Genomic DNA, 17113 nt, shown 5'->3' with positions numbered 1-17113 from the left:
CTAGATTAGAAATGAGTCGAATTTGAGTATGAGAGTCACAGAGTGTGATTCCTTATTTGATATTGAATTATGTTCCTGATTTTGGTACTTGTTTAGAGTATTGATTCATGTTTTGATTTAGATACATGTTATGTATATCTGATGCATTCTTTTATATTGTTTATATGAATGCATGTATACTTGGTTTATACTAGGAATTTAATTCTCACCGGAGTTATCCGGCTGTTGTCTTGTTTGTATGTGTGCATGACAACAGGTGGTACAGGATCAGGGTCATGAAGAGAACGAGACAAGACTAGTTAGCGTGGAGATCCAGGTTCAGAAGTAAATTATGATTCATCACTGATATGTAGTTGAACCTAGTTGAATTATTATAGATACTACAAGATTTGTAGGCTTATGTTTAATATGTATTTCGGATTGATTTACTTTACGTTTCCGCTTTGTAATTTCCAAAGAAAATTAGACCCTGTTTATTAGAATTGATTAAATTGTCCCAATGATGATTAAGAAAATGATTAGCGTCCGGGTCACCATAGTTAACATTTTAATCAGTATCTTGTTTAGCATGGTTAATGGTATAATTAAGCAAAATCATCCCCTAATTATTTCTAAACACACGCACACACATGCTTTTACACACACTCACTCACGTTTTTCACACAACACACACATACACATCCATTCATTTCGTATTTTTGAAAAGAAACCTAGGGTTCTAAGAGTCCTTGCAGCCGCCCCCTTCCCTCTCCATCTTCTAGCAAATTTTCGTGTGTTTTCTTCAAGGATTTTAGCGCCACGTTTGTCTCGAATCAATCCCCGCGCCATCTCCGCTTCGGTATCTCTGTGTCGGTAAATTTTAATTCAAAAGGCACGTATATTCTTTCGTTTATGCATCGATCTCGTCATATTATGCGTCGTGTTGTTATTTATGCATAAAAATACATGTGTGATGTGTAGAAGTTTGAGCAATGATGTTTGGATCAATTTTGAAACGGTTTTTGGATCACAAATCTCAATTTTTCTGTCATATTTAAAACTGCGATTTTTCAGTCGTGATTTTGAGAAAACTTTCAACATATAAAACGTAGAAATTTTTGATACCTTCAATTTGACAGTAAATTAAATTATTTGGATAAAATTTGAATGAGTTATGGTGTTTTTCGTGGGACTGCTCAAACTGCGTTTTTTTGAAAATTATATATTGATGAGTTCTTGAAGTTTTATTGTTGCAGGCTTTGTTGGGGATCGACGGTTGATCGTTGCTGCATATAGATATGCTTAGTATGATGTTGGGTTGATATTTGGATAATCGGTTAGTGTCGATAGGCGCTTGAATTCATGAGAAGTCATAGGAAGCGATTTGGTGTCAATTACCGTGTTTTTGAATTGTATGTGTCGTAGGGGGGACGTCGTTGCTTTGGAGTGTTTGTACGAGGTTGGTTCAATGTTAGGGTATACTAGGATGGGGATTGGGGTGTCGGTTCATGGTCCGTACAATCGAGTCTAGAATGATAAGCATCGCATGTATTAAATTTTCGTGAGTTTTTGATTAGCGCAGGTACACGGACCCTTTCACGGACCCTTACACGGGGTCCGTGCCTTTGTATCTTTCGAAATGTCATTTTTGCGAGCCAACACGGACCCCCACACGTATCAGGGCACGAGGTCCGTGCCCTTGTTTTCTTCGAAGTGTCAAATTACAGTACCTACACGGACCCGGACCCGGACCTGGACCCGGAGGGGTGCATGGGGTCCGTGTACTTCACTTTTTGGGAAAAAAATTATTGAATGCTTTGAGGTTCGGTGTCTTGGTTTAGTGCAATGATTAACAAGGTCGAGTCACGGGAATTTTGGAAGTCCTAAGGAAAATAAATGAGCTTGGGTGTAAGTACCACTACCTACGTCTAAGTTATGCAAATTAAGTATTTAAATTCATGTTAGTATGTGCAGCAGCGGCCCCAAGCGAGATCCAACGAATCCCTCAACGCCAAATAAGTATGTTCGACGTGAAAAGAAAATATTTTCAAGTTTTTGAGGTATGCTAAATGTCTTGTGACCAAATTTATGCATGGGGTTGGAAAGCGATAAAGCATGACCAAGGACCAACCCACCCCGTTAAAGCATGAACGGGTTTAGATCAAGATTGGAAAGTGTTAAATCATGAACGGGGACCAATCCGCCCGTTAAAGCATGAACGGGGATCTCACGTATGTGGCAGTGGATTTTTCCCTGTCAGCCTAGTACTGTGGTTTAGTCTGATCAGGCGATTATATCATGGGTCACTTGCTTTGAAACATGCCTCTTTGCAAAATGATGAAGTTATGTATGTACAAGTATGCAAGCATGTTTATGAACAGATTTCATGTTATGGCACGTCTATGTTATGTATGTATGTTCAAGTTTATTGCAAGTTCAAGTTTCAAGTATGTATGCGCTATTTCGAAGTTGCATGTGGTTTTATTAAGTATTATTCGTTACTCCCAGTTTGTACGTGTTGAGTCTTTAGACTCACTAGACTTGATCGGTGCAGGTGAGGATGCTTTCGAGGAGACTAGGGGTGGGGACCAAGGAGCAAGCTTGGACTGAGCAGGCGGCTAGACCCGAAGACCGGCTAAGTTTTAATGATATTTGAAATGTTGAAATACTATGGTTTTATGTTACGATTTTGAGGTTCAAGCAAATACTTTTGGTAGACATTATTTTGAGACGTACAGTTTATTTTATCAAATTTTGAAGGTTCATTATTTAATTAAGAAAATTTTTAATTTTCCGCAAATTTTAAATAGTTAAAAAGTACGGTACGTTACACTAAGTCCAAGATGTTCCAAACTGCTGTCTTGGAATAAGATATAGCTTATGGGAAGAATCTTTCAAGATTCGAAATTGGAGAAGCAATCATGTTAGAAATGCTCATATCAATCTGATTCTCTGGTTTGCCAATGCGCATGAGTCGGGCCTTCCTAGATGAAAGATCCTACCAATCAATCAAATGCAAAACCAATTATAGAAAGTTATTAAAGAAAGATTGGATATAGAAAGACATTTGAATAAAGTTACCAAGGAGTAGTCTAGAGAGGTAACGAGTCAGGAATCTGACTGGTCAAAATATATGGGGAAGTACTAAGGGGAATGAAATCTTCACGACCAACTGTGAAATCTATGCGAATGAAAGACAAATATAATGACATATCAACACCTAAAGGAACAGGATATGCTCAGTGGCAGAAAGAGTACCAGTCTTGGATCGCCAATCTCTCATCACGATCGATAACAATAACAGGGGTATGTTAAGTTCGAGGCAGTAGGGCCATCAACAAAATATGAGGAGACTGGACCTAATATGGATAAAACGATAAACAACTTGATATCCAAGAAAGCAATCAAATAACACACTTTGTTCGGTAATGATCATTTTTTAGATCTCCCTGATATCCATTGGATTCCAAAATGTTTTTCAAAATGGCCCACCCATTCATTACAGTCTCAAGGAACTCGGCCAAAACTTGAATTGGAAAAGGTCACCATGGGACAATAAAGGTTTGGAAAGCAACAAATCCCTAGATGTCAACTAAGGTTGAGAAAATAGTAGGTTTTGAATCGATGAGAGGAAACCATTGTCAGAGAATGAGAGATTCTGCACATGGTTAACAGTGGCAGGAGTAAGAGAGAGTGAGGTGTTATTCCTGCACCTCAAAATTTTTGGCAAACACTTATAATATATATATATATATATATATATTATTCTTATTATGTACAGTTCATATATTCAGTTGTTCTTTTAACTGTTGAAGTTGCCAAGATCAGAAGGAAGTTAATATGGCCTAGTTTTTAGGATAAATACTAATTGCATCGTCTGATCATTTTCTTATATATGATCATAATAATCATAAATGAATGAATTTCAACTATTCGGGAAGCGGAATAAACTGGGATTACCAATAAAAAATTTCCGTGGCATCATATGTTATAATATATATTAAGAAAGTGATATATTGATTTCCCTCACGCGAATGAACTTTGAACGTCCAACTTTATAATCCATTCTTGGAATTCTGTGGACGCTACACATTTAACTAGTACTGGTCATGCATTATGATCTACTCATCTTGATTTTAACTGTCTTTCCTTGTAAAATTGAACTTTAGGCTGCTTCGCGAATTGAATGGCTTCCCCGAAAGATGAACTCGGTAACCTTTCGTGGTTAGAACTATTTGATCGCATAGCGATGGGAAACGTGGTGTTGTAGTCTATATCATAGAAAATATCAGCCGGTTCTTGATGTTGGATTCTTGAACTAGCAGATCGTCTCCTCGAACACCGCCTTCAAAAAAATCTTATACGTTCAGCAAAAATAAAAAATATATAGATTCAATTAGTCATGTCCAATACTATTGTATTAGCATTAACGATTTAAAAGGTGAGATATTTCAAGACGTTCAAACCTATTGCTTCCTACTGCCTGCTTGTCAGCATGTGGCTGAGATAACGGCGAGCCGCCCAAAGCTGCATTTTTTCATGCCGAAACACGGTTACTTAATCGTACGCGCTGGAGTTTGTACAATTGATCAACAGCACAATTGAGCGAAGAACTTACATCGAGTTTTTGAAGACTTGCTCCTGTTGGCATTGTATGATTTGCTATCCTTCCTAAATTCGTTCTCTCTTCCAACCATCTCAGATTCCTTCATAAACCAGTTGAATATTGACAACTTAATGACAACACCAATGAAGATCAAGACTTTATTCTAGCTAGAGAAAATAAGCTGATAGCATTAGATATCACAAGAGAATCCAAAAATAGATCCAACAGAATCGACACTCTTGTACTCATCACAATGTAAATAATATGACTCGATGGCAGTTGTACTTATTCGCTTTCAAAGAGAGTAACGATACTGAGACTCACACGAGAAAATCATTCAAAATATGATCTCCAGCAGCGGATTTGACGCAAACTAGCTCGGAAGTAAAATGAAAATTTTGACATATTTAGCTCAGAGATTAACTTATGGTAGGTGAAAACTGCGAACAATCCGAAGTTCTATAATAGCTGCTAAAAGGAAAACAAATTATTCCAAGCTTTATCTGCAATTTATAATCATACAATGATCGAAAAGAACTTGACATAACAATTTAATTTATAACATGATCCCTGTATTGTCCATGCACACCTTGAGTTCCAAGTCCTTTGCCTTAAGAAGAGCTTCCTTACACACAAGATCATGCTGTTGTGCTTTTAGCTGTAAATAGCAACGGAAGTTGATTGTAAACCAGAATCCACCAAAAATCGAAAATCCGTCGACAAGAAATGTCAAAACTTTCTGACATCTCAAAAGTACATCAAACTCAAAATCTTACCTTTTCTCTGCCTAAACTAAGCTCCTGAAACAAGTAAAGTTCACAGCTAGTGAGCTCACCAAGACTGTTAATATCGACAGAATTATCGTAAAATAGTTCGGAATCTAAAACGCCACCTACCGTTAGCATTTGACTGTTCGATTGAGCAAGATTCCAGTTATGCAGCCGCATCATCAGAAGACTTGTTCTTAGTTTCTGAATCTCAATTCCACTTAATTCAATAACTTTACTGTTTACCAAAACCAAATTCACAAAAATAAAAAAAGGTTGCGCAATTCGCAAACACGGTCACGGGGAGACAATATAAAGAAGATCAAGTGAAAGTACTTTTTTTCATGAACAATCTTCGCCAATACCATTTTTTCCTGAACCATAATTCACGAAACACGCAAGAAAATCGTCAAATGTACGACACATGAGAAACAAAACATAAACGCGAAGGGAAAAAAGATTAAGAGGCTCATACCTTAACCAAGTTGTCAATATACTCCTTTGCAGAAGCAGAATCTAGCGGTGATTTCTCAGAAATCACAGGAGATTTAGGCTGTGGCAGAGAATTAGTAATGTTTGAAAATTTCTTTCTCACCATATTTCCAAAAGAGGATCTTCTCTCCATCTTCTCCCCTTTCATGCTTCACATATAATGGTATAATCCTCTAAATTCTACAGGAACTCCAGGGGTCTTTCGAGAAAAGCCGCCTTGATCACAATATTAAATCGAGAAAACAAATGGGTGTGTGATTCTTTGCATGGGCCGATTTATTTGTATTCATCTACTCAACAAGAAGATGAGAATAACATAAATGAAAATCTTAGAACAAATGGGTAAAAGTGTGTGTATATATATGATTGTAGAACTAGCTCATCATGCTTCATGCATACACTTCTTCATATCCGCAAAAAGGGTGGGAATCTAAGGGAAACGACAAAGATGGAGAGAATTATTATTAAATAAAGTGAAAGCAAAAAAGCAAAAGATTGGTAAAGAAATTTTCAAATTCAAAAGCCAACGACTTCCGCTAGCAGTGTTTCTAAGTCATTTCAACATATATAGGTTTTTCAAATTTTTGAAAATATAAAATTTTGATATTGTATGATTACCGCTTTTGCGATTTTAGTTTGATATCATTTAATTTTTGGTAATTTTAATATTTTTCTACGAAAATAATGGTGTGACATTGTACACGTGAACATCATATCGACGTCAAACAGTGCTACATCGGCACCACGTTAGAGCCACCGCAAAAAATGACTAAAATTAGAAAGAAAAAAAAGTAAATATAGCCGAACATAGTAACCACGTTAAAAAATGACTAAAATTAGAAAAAATAAAATAAAGATGGAGGATTAAAACTTAAATTCAACACTATTTTGCACCAAATTAGTCAAATATTAAAAGTTAATTCATCAAAATTAAAATTTGTAAACTAGGTGGAGCAAAACCAAAATTGGACAAAAATAGTTGACCAAAAAATATTTTCGCAGTCAATAAAAAATATTTATTACTATTGTTTTTATCAATTAGCGGAAAAACATTATATTATTGTTACCTAAATATTGATTCACAGTACCCTACCCGTTTTGGACCCGGATCACCTACTGATGCTATGCACACATTGAATTTTTTTATTTTTTTTAATTATTTTTTTCCACTTTTTTCCCTCTTTTTTCCTATTTTTTTTTCCTCCATTTTTTTCCGTCTTCCACAAACATTATTCACACAATTTTATATGAAATAATATAAACATTTGTTTTCATCTCGTCTTCTTTTGTCTATTTTCTTCTTTTTCTCGTTTTTCCTCTCTCACTCAATTTTATTATTTTTTTTTACAGGAAATACTATAACATACAAGGTTCGATTTTCTTCTTCCTTTAAATGTCTAATTCTTTTTCTAATTGTTTAGCTATCGAATTTTTTTTTTGATTTTGTTGGTTTGTATTTTTATGTTGCTATTGATCTAAAACTCTTATTAATTCTGTGTATTGCTTGCGATTACCGATGCTACCTTTAAATATCATCGTTCTAGGAGATTTGTGTGTGATATATATAATTTGTATATATATGTATGCATGCATAACCATGTAAGATTAGGTTTTAGCTCGTGATATTCAATAATTCTTGGTAAAGATGATAAATTTTTCTTGGCTTTCTTGCTGTGGCTTTGTTTTAACATTATTTTAAATTTTTTTAAAAAGAAAATATATGGTTCTGATCTGTATTAAATTAGTAGATTATATATATCAAATATTTAATCAATAATTATAAAAAAAATATTGAAGAATGTATCGGGATTTTAAATTATGAATTTTCCTTTCATTTTTGCATAGTTTAGAAAAATAGTTAGTAAAATATTAGAAAAAAACTACTGTTATAATCTAATCTAAAATTAAAATTTTTTAATAAGAATATTATATTTTTCACTAATAAGGATATCATGTGAATATGAATTTTGTACGAATTTTACATCTAGTATGGTGAATATGGAGCAATACAAAATATTTCATGCAGATCAACAAGACAATTAGGCTATTTCATCGTTCTCTTGTATATGACACAACTCACCTGGTTTAGAATTTTGATTGACACTGGTTACAATTGACGTACTTGACTTATTGAGTTTTGGCTCATTGCTTTTGGATATTAGTTGAGAAAAATATTGTTTTATTATTAATTTATTGCATTTAATATGTAACATAGAAATTTATTGCATTTTTTTTCACCGTCGTTGAAAACTGAGGCTGAAACAAGCCAAAAATTTTATTGATACTTTCAGACTCTTGATGGATTCTAGTTCAAATATCGAATTCAAGCCTAAGATTGGTATGGAATTTGATAGTCTAGACGAGTCTTGGAAGTTTTGGGTTGAATGTGGTGGGAAAACTGGATTTGGAGTTAGGAAACATTATTTTAACAAGAACAAGAACATCGGATTTATAACTTCGTATAAATATGTTTGTTGCAAGGAGGGTGTTCGTAAAAAAGACAAAAGATAATCATCGACACTCAATCCTCGGCTTGAGACTCGAACAAATTGTAAAGTAAGAATGGGCGTCACATTTGTGGATAGTAAATATAAAGTTAATGAGTTTATCGAAGAGCATAATCCCCCACTCCATCTTCAAGAAACAGTTCATATGTTGTCTTCCCAACGTAAAATTACAGAAGTTCAAACCTATGAGATTGATTTGGCACAGGATGTTGGGCTTAAACAAAAATCAAATTTTCAGTTCACGAGTAAGCATACAGGGGGAATAGATGATCTTGGTTATACAATGTTGGATGCTAAAAATTATATTCGATCCAAAAGACAAAGAAGTGTGGTATATGGGGAAGTTGGTTGTCTGATGCGATATTTTCAACAACAATTATCTAAAAATCCATCATTTTACCATGCTAATCAGATAGATGTGGAAGAACAGATAACTAATGTTTTTGGGCTGATGCGATAATGCTAATCGACTATGAGTATTTTGGTGATGTTGTGTCACTAGATACCACGTATTGTACGAACCGTGTATACCAACCACTTGCTATCTTCTCAGGTTTCAATCATCATAGAGTAGCAGTGATTTTTTGTGCAGCAATTTTGTATGATGAGACTGCATCATCATTTAAATAGTTGTTCGAAACTTTTTTAGAGGCACACAAGCAAAAAAAGCCTCTCACTATCTTCACTGATCAAGATCAAGCAATGGCAAAAGCCTTACAGGAGGTGATGCCTGAGGTATTTCATGGATTGTGCACATGTCATTTGATGCAAAATGGCATCAAACACTTGGGAAACTTGATGAAAGATGGTTCTCATTTCTTAACTGATTTTAGGAGATGCATGTATGGCATTGATGATGAGACCCAATTCGAGGAGGCTTGGAGTGTTCTACTAATACAATATAATATTCAAAAAAACACATGGCTGCAATCCACTTACAATATAAAGGAGAAATGGACAGCTTATTACATGAACAAGGCTTTCACACTTGGTATGAGGAGCACACAACTCAGTGAAAGTGTCAATTCTGATATCAAGAGTTGTATGAAACCTGACTTAGATATAATACAATTTTTAAGCACTTCGAACAGATCTTAGAGGAAAAGCGGTACAATGAGCTAAGATGTGAATTTGAGACACGCCAAAAATTACCGAGATTAAAGCTAGAGATTTCTCCTATGTTGCGTCAACTTTCTGAAATTTATACCCTCACTATCTTTCATCTATTTCAAGTAGAGTTTGTTTTGTTCGCAGCTGCTTACATAAAATATAAAAATGAAACTCAACCAGTATTTGAATATGTTGTCGGGCGAATTGATAAAGAAGGAGAATGGAGGGTGACATTTAATCCTAGCACAAAGATGATTTCATGTAATTGCCGAAAATTTGAGATGACTGGATTATTGTGTTGTCATGCTGTGAAAGTATATGATGTGCAGGACGTAAAAAAACTGCCAGAGAATTATATATTGAATAGATGGACGAGAAAAGATAGGAGTGGAGTGGTACACGATTGTATGGGCAATGAAGTCGAAGAAGATCCTAAACAAGAAAGTACAGAACGATATAGAAAACTTTGTATGATGCTCGTAAGACTGGCAACCGAAGCCTCCGTCCACCCATCAACTTTCTCTTTGGTGCATAATTCGGTATGTGATCTAACCAAGCAAGTCATGGAAATGCGTTTGACTGAAGTTAGCCAAGACTACAATGGTGGTGTCAGGACATCATCGATAGGACCTTCTATGATACAAGAAAAAGGATTCAAGAAAAGAAATGGTGTGAAAAAGTCAAGAAGGTTGAAGAGTTGGGTAGAACTTCAAGCAAAACGAAGAAAAACAAATTTGAGAGTCGAGGTAAATTAACTAATGTTAATACTTTTTTGAAATAAAAATTATCTAGATTTCTTATTTTTACAATCATTGTAGGACATCGGAACACACGATGAATTACCCGTATCTTGTTCAGCACCTCCGGTACCTCATGCATGTCTTCAAACAACTGGAAGTCAATTCAATTTCACTGAATTATTGATGGTATGAACTTTAATGATATCTAAAAAATTTTTAGTTGGTAAAAATTTTAAGCCAAAAAAATATTATTTCTTATATGGTAAAATTGATTTTATAATATTTATTCTTATTTAATGTAGGCACAATTTGATCATCTTCACCATTCTCTTGAAGCCATGGATTTCAATGGAGATATATCCAATAATGCTCTTGAGTAGTTTTTTATTTAAAAAATAGTCGATTAACATTGTTAGTTGAAATGAAGTTTCAAAAGGTATAAATATTTATTTTTGATGGAAATGTGGTGTTGAATTTTAGTTTTTGATATTGCATGATGGAAATGTTCTAAATTTTAATTTAAGCATTAACATGTTAATAATTTTATATTGTTAAAAATTTTGTTCATTGGAAAAAAAATTAATAATACTCATCAAATTCGAAAAAAATGATACGGTTTTTCACATGTAAAAATTTTATATAGTAATTTTTAATTGCAAAATTATTAATTTAACATAAAAGAATTAAAATATTTATATTATTTCATATAAAATTGTCCGTTAATGTTTGTAGAAGATGGAAAAAAATGAAAGAAATACAAAAAAAAAATTCCATGGAAAAAAGTGAAAAAAAAAATTAAGAAAAATAAAAAAAATTCAATGTGTGCACAGCAAGATGCTGTGGATCACAGTAGGTGATCCGGGTCTACCAGTTTTAGGAATATGAGTTAGAGTGCATATTTTTGAGTTGATTTATTCAATCTATCTCTATTTTCATCTCAATCTGACAGTATATATATAATTATTTTCTTATATTTATACTATTACATTAAGCAATAATCTCTTATATTAACAGAATTTGGCGTGATTTTCTGACAACAATCGATTTTTAGAAAAATACTCATATAAAAAAATTTAAATATTCACACTTATCTCTTACAAATTAATATTCACTTTCTTTAAACTCGAATATTATTACTTCTTTATGTCTATTTTGAGTTTGAGCAGTGAAGTTGAGGAATATGGATTACTAGTGATTACAAAAACATTGTTTTTAACACTTTTAGTGCAAATATGACTATTTGAGTCATATAACTTGAAGTCTAACTATGTTTTTTTTTATTTATTTATATAGTTAACTTTCGTAAAATTAAAATTTATCATATTTATTATTTTACGAACGTCATTCGATTAATGTGTATTAGAAAATTAGATTAAGATTTATTATATGTGAGAGGAGAGGGTTGGTCAAACTACATATTTCGAGCCCTCTCCACTCGATCAAATTTTGTTATTGTAGTTTCATCCTCTTAAATCAAGAATCTAGATTTCGTAATGTTAATGATTTTGTTTATTTAAAAGTAAAATATTTGGCAGTCATGGAAATATTGCTGGTGTGGCGGAAAGATTGAGGATATGATTGTTCTTGTGTTGAAGACTTCGAGTTCCTTAAATGGTGTATTACGATATGTGGAAGATAATCCGGCAGATAGACCAATGAAGGTTTCGATCATTCTGCTTAATACCTCTAGCATATTTTTACCAATTCCTTTTAAGCCAACATATAATTCGAAGAATGTACTTTCTCAAGTGTCACGTCTCGTGACCGAAGCATGAAACTTTCGGCGTTGTTTGACAATCCTACCGTTGAAAATCAACAAGCCTCGTATTATAAATCTTACCAAAACTATTATATTTCATAAATAGCTCGAATAAACTTGTTTTTACAACGAAAAACTCCAAATAAATGAACCAAAATATGCAGAAGTATTTTACAACTTAAATCAAATTAAAAAAATATAATCTAAAACAAGATTAAATTCTCTAATCTTCGTCACCAACCTCAAAATATATCTTGTTTATGTTGAGACATCATGTTCTTGCACCCAAGACACAGCGGAAGTTTAAAAATTTTGTTCTTGAGCGTCGTGTGTTCAAAAGTATTCATAGGATGTTTTACCTTTGCGTTTTTATCGTTTGGACTCCAAACTATTCTGGTGTTTAGGAGGATATAGCCCTTCGTGTACCTCCCTATCGATCAGAGACTATTTTCCTTGTTTGGTTTGCACTAGAAAATCCAAACGATATATGCGTTGAGACTGTAGCCTCTGAATTTCCAAAATCCGGAGACAGTGCAGCGACGACAGTGCGGCAGTGGAAGGAAGCATGATGGCCGAATTTCTTTTTACCCAAAATTGTGACATAGCCGTGAGTCATGATTCTTAATCATGTTTATTTGCACTTATTGATTATTAATCAATAATTAACAAAACAATTATTGATTCTTAATCAACAATGAACAAATCTAATTTGAATGATTATCTTCACCAATTTTGTTGTGGTAGCCGTGTGTTTGCTTCAAGGTAAGGTGAGATTTTGTTTTGTTTTTTGTGCCAAAACTAGGTTATCAATTATGAGTCCTAGTGGTGTATATATAGAGTGAGACTCCTAATCTAATTAGGAGTTATTTTCCCACAAGAACTCTAATAATTTCATTATATTTAAACTCCCACATAATTTATTTATTAACCTTTAATAATACAAGATATAATAATATCATATACGTATATTTTATATCACCATATAAAATATATACATGTATATATATATTAAATTAAATAACTATTATTCAATTTATAAACTAACTCCTTAGTTAATTTAATTCTAGATTCCTCTAGAATATTTAAGGGAATTTGTATATGTTAGTAGTCACCACTACTAACACAATAATTTAATTAGTAAATTCTCAATTCACTAAATAAATGATTCCGAACTCATTATAAATCCGATCGACGATCCGAGAGCGCGGATATATCAAGGATACAAGTCTTGTTCATATAATGAAAATCGAAAATTTCGAAGATCAAAATTTTCACTTACCATATTGGGCAGCAGCCAGTTTTAGTGAACTCCTTCACAAAACAGGCATATCCACTCTCCTTTCTTATTTAGCAATCGTGCCAACTTCCATTTCTTTCATCCTATGGAATTAGCTCATAAACTCCTTTATAAGATTCTTGTTTGATCTCCGTAAAACTATAGTCGCCAAATTCCAACTCCTTAAAATTTAACTATCTCAACGAGAACACAGAATCCGATACTTGTGTGACCCTCAATGGTTCAGGGATACAGCTAGCCATTGGTTCACATCTCCATGTGATTAAGAATAATATGTATTCTTATTCGGGTTTACCCTAGTTAACCCCATTCTTTTCACCAACTCTTTGATCAAGAATATCAGAACTCATTTCTGATTGCACCCATCGGATCATAGTAAGAGCATCTAGTAGCATCGCCCCATGATCCCCTAGGTATCACTGATAATGCCTGCAAGAACCTTTAGTCATGGTTAGCGTACAATACGGTCATTTCAACACATATATCACGATCGAATCTGCAACCATTGGTATATCGAGAGGTGCATATGAATTCGATAACGATGCGATTTATCTGTGAGTACTAATAGTGGCATGGTATGTGCAACTAGGAAAACTCCTTTCCCTAAAGCACATTTCTTGATTTGGCCAGAGACTCCTTGCACTATTAACTCATCAGATCTCATAGGATATCTTCACCCGTAGGCGAACGGTGAATCCCCGACTACAATGTATTTGCTCCTACGTATTTCGAAACGACACCCAACCTCGCTACCTGATGACCCTCTAAGGAGTCGATAAACGGATCAAAGTGCATGCTAGTACGTATAGCCCCTACATTGTCCCGGGTCAAAGGACTAATGATGTACAACCATAATTTCGGACTATTCCACTCGATAAGTGGGAACCACTTGGATAGTGTGAGGGAGGGTTGTTCAGTGCATCATCATATGATTACCCATCTATGTGAATGGACATATTCATGCCCTTGACAATGAAACATGGCGTTCATATCACAGATGTTAGTCTCAAGCTCGAGCGACCTTTTATCCTTGTTTTAGGCGGTTGATTCGAGTAAGAATCTTTTTAGAATATACGATACACTTCCTAACGAATTTCATGATCTTACGTTGCGACGCAGACCTCATGGTACCTATTGTATATTCAAGGACTTTATCTATGCATCTTGCATGGGTATACAGATAAAGTATAATGTCATAATCGAATAAAATCATAAAATATTATTAAAAGAAAGATTGTTTTACATTAGAGTCAATAAAGCCCAAGCCACAAGTTGGCTTGCCGGGAACCTACTCTAACAGTTTATCGTTCTCGATTTGTTCCTCTTCTTTCATTTGCGGAAAGAGAGTAAAAGATGAGTGTTTTCGGGAACACTGGGCAAATGAGTCACGATCGATGCACAATATATAGCAAATATATATTTTTCATACATCGAGAATATAAAGACAAGGCGTATCATAAAAATCATAAATGTAAAGCACCGATATTCATCTTATTTTTTACTGTTTACTGATCAGTCCATAATTATTAATCTTCTAATGAACGAGGCAACATTTTTGTATTCACCGTGTAAGGATCATATAACAGTTTTACACCCACCATGTAAGGGCCATATAATTTTCAAGAATTCTTTCTCCATATCAAACTTGAATCATAACAGTGCTTGTAATTCTTTCTTATACAAAATGTAGAACAACGAAGCATAGACGATCGGATCTTTCAAATAAATATACATATGTTTTGTAAAAACAATAAGCCTACCTACAAATTATTCTTCAGAAAAAATGTGAACACTAGCTGATTCTAAAAAATATTCTTCCTTTGAGAGAAAATCTACACCATTTTGCCTAAGCTCCATAGCCTAATTTTTCTAAAATATGTGTGTAGGAGTTGTGTGAATTTTCGAATGACTTGAGGTCCTAGCTATTTGTAGATATTGGAACTATCGAGATAGACACGTCACATCTTCTTCTTCAAATTTTGAATATCATGGAAGATCGTGATCCAGATATTTAAATTTATTCTTGGTTGCAGATTGATGATGATTAAAATCGCATATCTTGTACATTTTTATCTTGAAATATGCATCTTGATAAATGTACACCGATTTCGAATTTCACGTATTTATATGATTAAAGTTTTCAATTTCTTGCACCCAATCCTATACAAACTTGAAAATTTATCTAGTACACTTTTGCGTATTTAAACATACTGAGTTTGAAAATTTGGGGGTTGCTAATTAATCAATTAAGTATTGGATGATTAACAACAATCTGCCTAATTGAACTTAATTTTAATAAAAAACTGATTTTCAAAATCAATTGATCAAGAGTAACCCTTAATCAAACCAACTGCTGACCCTACTCAACTGAATCAATCAGGCTCGACAAAAGAGATTCCTTGAAACTATCAGTTTACTCTCTTAAGGATCAATACCCAACTTATTTAATGGATAAAGTTTTTCGTACTAATACAGTTTTTCATTGCCTGTATATTTCATAATTCCTCATACACTACCCACATTGTACGATTGTCAGAAAGGACAGTGACATCGAAAACTGTGTGGACAACAATCACCTCATTTGGAATGTATATCAGATTTAGTTTTTCCGATTGTTGGTTCGAAGCCTATAAATAGAAGAAGTGAAAAATAAGTCTCTGTCTCTCTCTCGACCTTCAAAAATATTTATTATTCTCAAGCTATCAAGAGCCAAAATGATCAAGATTTTTAGAAGTAAACATTTAAGAATTTATTTCACATCATCAAGGATCTTTTGTGGGTGATATTTTCATTCTGAAATACTTATAATGTGATAGTAAAAGTTTACTGATCAAGTTTTGTTAAGTCTGTGAGACATTGGTAAAACCTACTGAATCGGGTTATTACAAAATGTTGTAATTTCCAAAGTTTTCTAGTGAAAATCCTTTCACAATGAAGGAGTGATATTGGAGTTATTCAAGTCTCCAAATATACATAAACAAATTTGTGCAATTTATTCAGTTAATTACCCCACTTTTAACTTTCATTTCATATTCAAACTGATTATTACTTAAGCCATTTTGTGTCCAAACCGTGTTAGTGAGCGTCTTTCCACGCAGTACCCAACTGCTAGCTTATCGATATTCAACTGAAGAGAATTTCTTTCGATGTTGCTAAGCACAATGAAAATATTCTCATAATTTTTTGAGATTATTTATTCACTCAACATATAAATTAACCTTTAATCCTAACAAGTGTTATCATAGAAGGTTAATTATTCTCTTTGAACACTAAATCCAAATGACTTCCTTTAGTAAGATTCCCCTGTTCTCCAAATAGGACTTTGATTATTGAAAGATAAGGATGTAAGATCATTAGCTACATAAGAAGATGATAAGTGGTACGTCATTACAGACAAACCAATGAAAATTATGTAACAAATATTACCATTGCCATCGCTGAAGGTGCTCTACAGATGATTGGAAAGCCAAAATTGAGCAGACCAGTTAATTCAAGAAAAAAGTCAACTTAGACAATGTGGCTAAGGATATTCTATACGGTACATTGGAAAAAATAGTTTCAGCAAAATAAAAATTTGTTCTACTGCCAAAGGCATATGGGATAAATTAATCCAGTTGTGTGAGGGTACACTACAACAAAAATGACTTTCCGCAGCGCATCATCAACAGCGTGCATTAAAAGCACGCTGTGAATAGTACTTTTAACGGCGTGCAGTAAAAGCACGCTGCGGAAAGTAATATCCGCAGCGTGCATTTATGTGTGCTGTAAATATTATATACTTTCCGCAGCGTGCTTTTAATGCGCGCCGTTAATATATGTTATTAACGACGCGCATTAAAAGCACGCTGCGGAAAGT

At 33.8% G+C, this 17113-nt stretch overlaps 3 protein-coding genes across 5 annotated transcripts; 2 read left to right on the top strand and 1 right to left on the bottom strand.

Moving 5' to 3' along the window:
• Window positions 1–3873: 3873 nt before the first annotated feature.
• On the bottom strand, window positions 3874–6209 carry LOC140981145 (SHUGOSHIN 1-like). 2 transcript variants are annotated; one of them, XM_073447435.1, is made up of 8 exons: window positions 5828–6209; window positions 5689–5726; window positions 5482–5590; window positions 5362–5385; window positions 5175–5243; window positions 4598–4685; window positions 4446–4506; window positions 3874–4324 (listed from the first exon to the last, which is right to left on the bottom strand). In XM_073447435.1, the coding sequence occupies exons 1-8, from the start codon at window positions 5990–5992 to the stop codon at window positions 4105–4107; spliced, it is 774 nt and encodes a 257-aa protein (XP_073303536.1). In that variant the 5' UTR covers window positions 5993–6209; the 3' UTR covers window positions 3874–4104. The 2 variants fall into 2 exon arrangements, with proteins under 2 accessions (XP_073303536.1, XP_073303535.1); XM_073447434.1 differs by having other exon boundaries at window positions 5362–5590.
• Window positions 6210–7044: 835 nt separating this feature from the next.
• Window positions 7045–10629, top strand: LOC140981840 (protein FAR-RED IMPAIRED RESPONSE 1-like). Of its 2 annotated transcripts, XM_073448323.1 has the most exons (4): window positions 7045–7214; window positions 9791–10207; window positions 10280–10387; window positions 10504–10629. In XM_073448323.1, the coding sequence occupies exons 2-4, from the start codon at window positions 9869–9871 to the stop codon at window positions 10579–10581; spliced, it is 525 nt and encodes a 174-aa protein (XP_073304424.1). In that variant the 5' UTR covers window positions 7045–7214; window positions 9791–9868; the 3' UTR covers window positions 10582–10629. The 2 variants fall into 2 exon arrangements, with proteins under 2 accessions (XP_073304424.1, XP_073304423.1); XM_073448322.1 differs by lacking the exon at window positions 7045–7214 and having other exon boundaries at window positions 9482–10207.
• Window positions 8407–8811, top strand: LOC140981646 (protein FAR1-RELATED SEQUENCE 5-like). The gene has a single exon (XM_073448066.1). The coding sequence runs from the start codon at window positions 8407–8409 to the stop codon at window positions 8809–8811; it is 405 nt and encodes a 134-aa protein (XP_073304167.1).
• Window positions 10630–17113: the final 6484 nt, after the last annotated feature.

This window comes from Primulina huaijiensis, chromosome 7 (genome assembly GCF_012295235.1).
Source record: "Primulina huaijiensis isolate GDHJ02 chromosome 7, ASM1229523v2, whole genome shotgun sequence".
Taxonomy (NCBI): domain Eukaryota; kingdom Viridiplantae; phylum Streptophyta; class Magnoliopsida; order Lamiales; family Gesneriaceae; genus Primulina; species Primulina huaijiensis.
The sequence above is the reverse complement of the archived record's forward strand: the minus strand, read 5'-3'. Positions and strand labels throughout refer to the sequence as shown.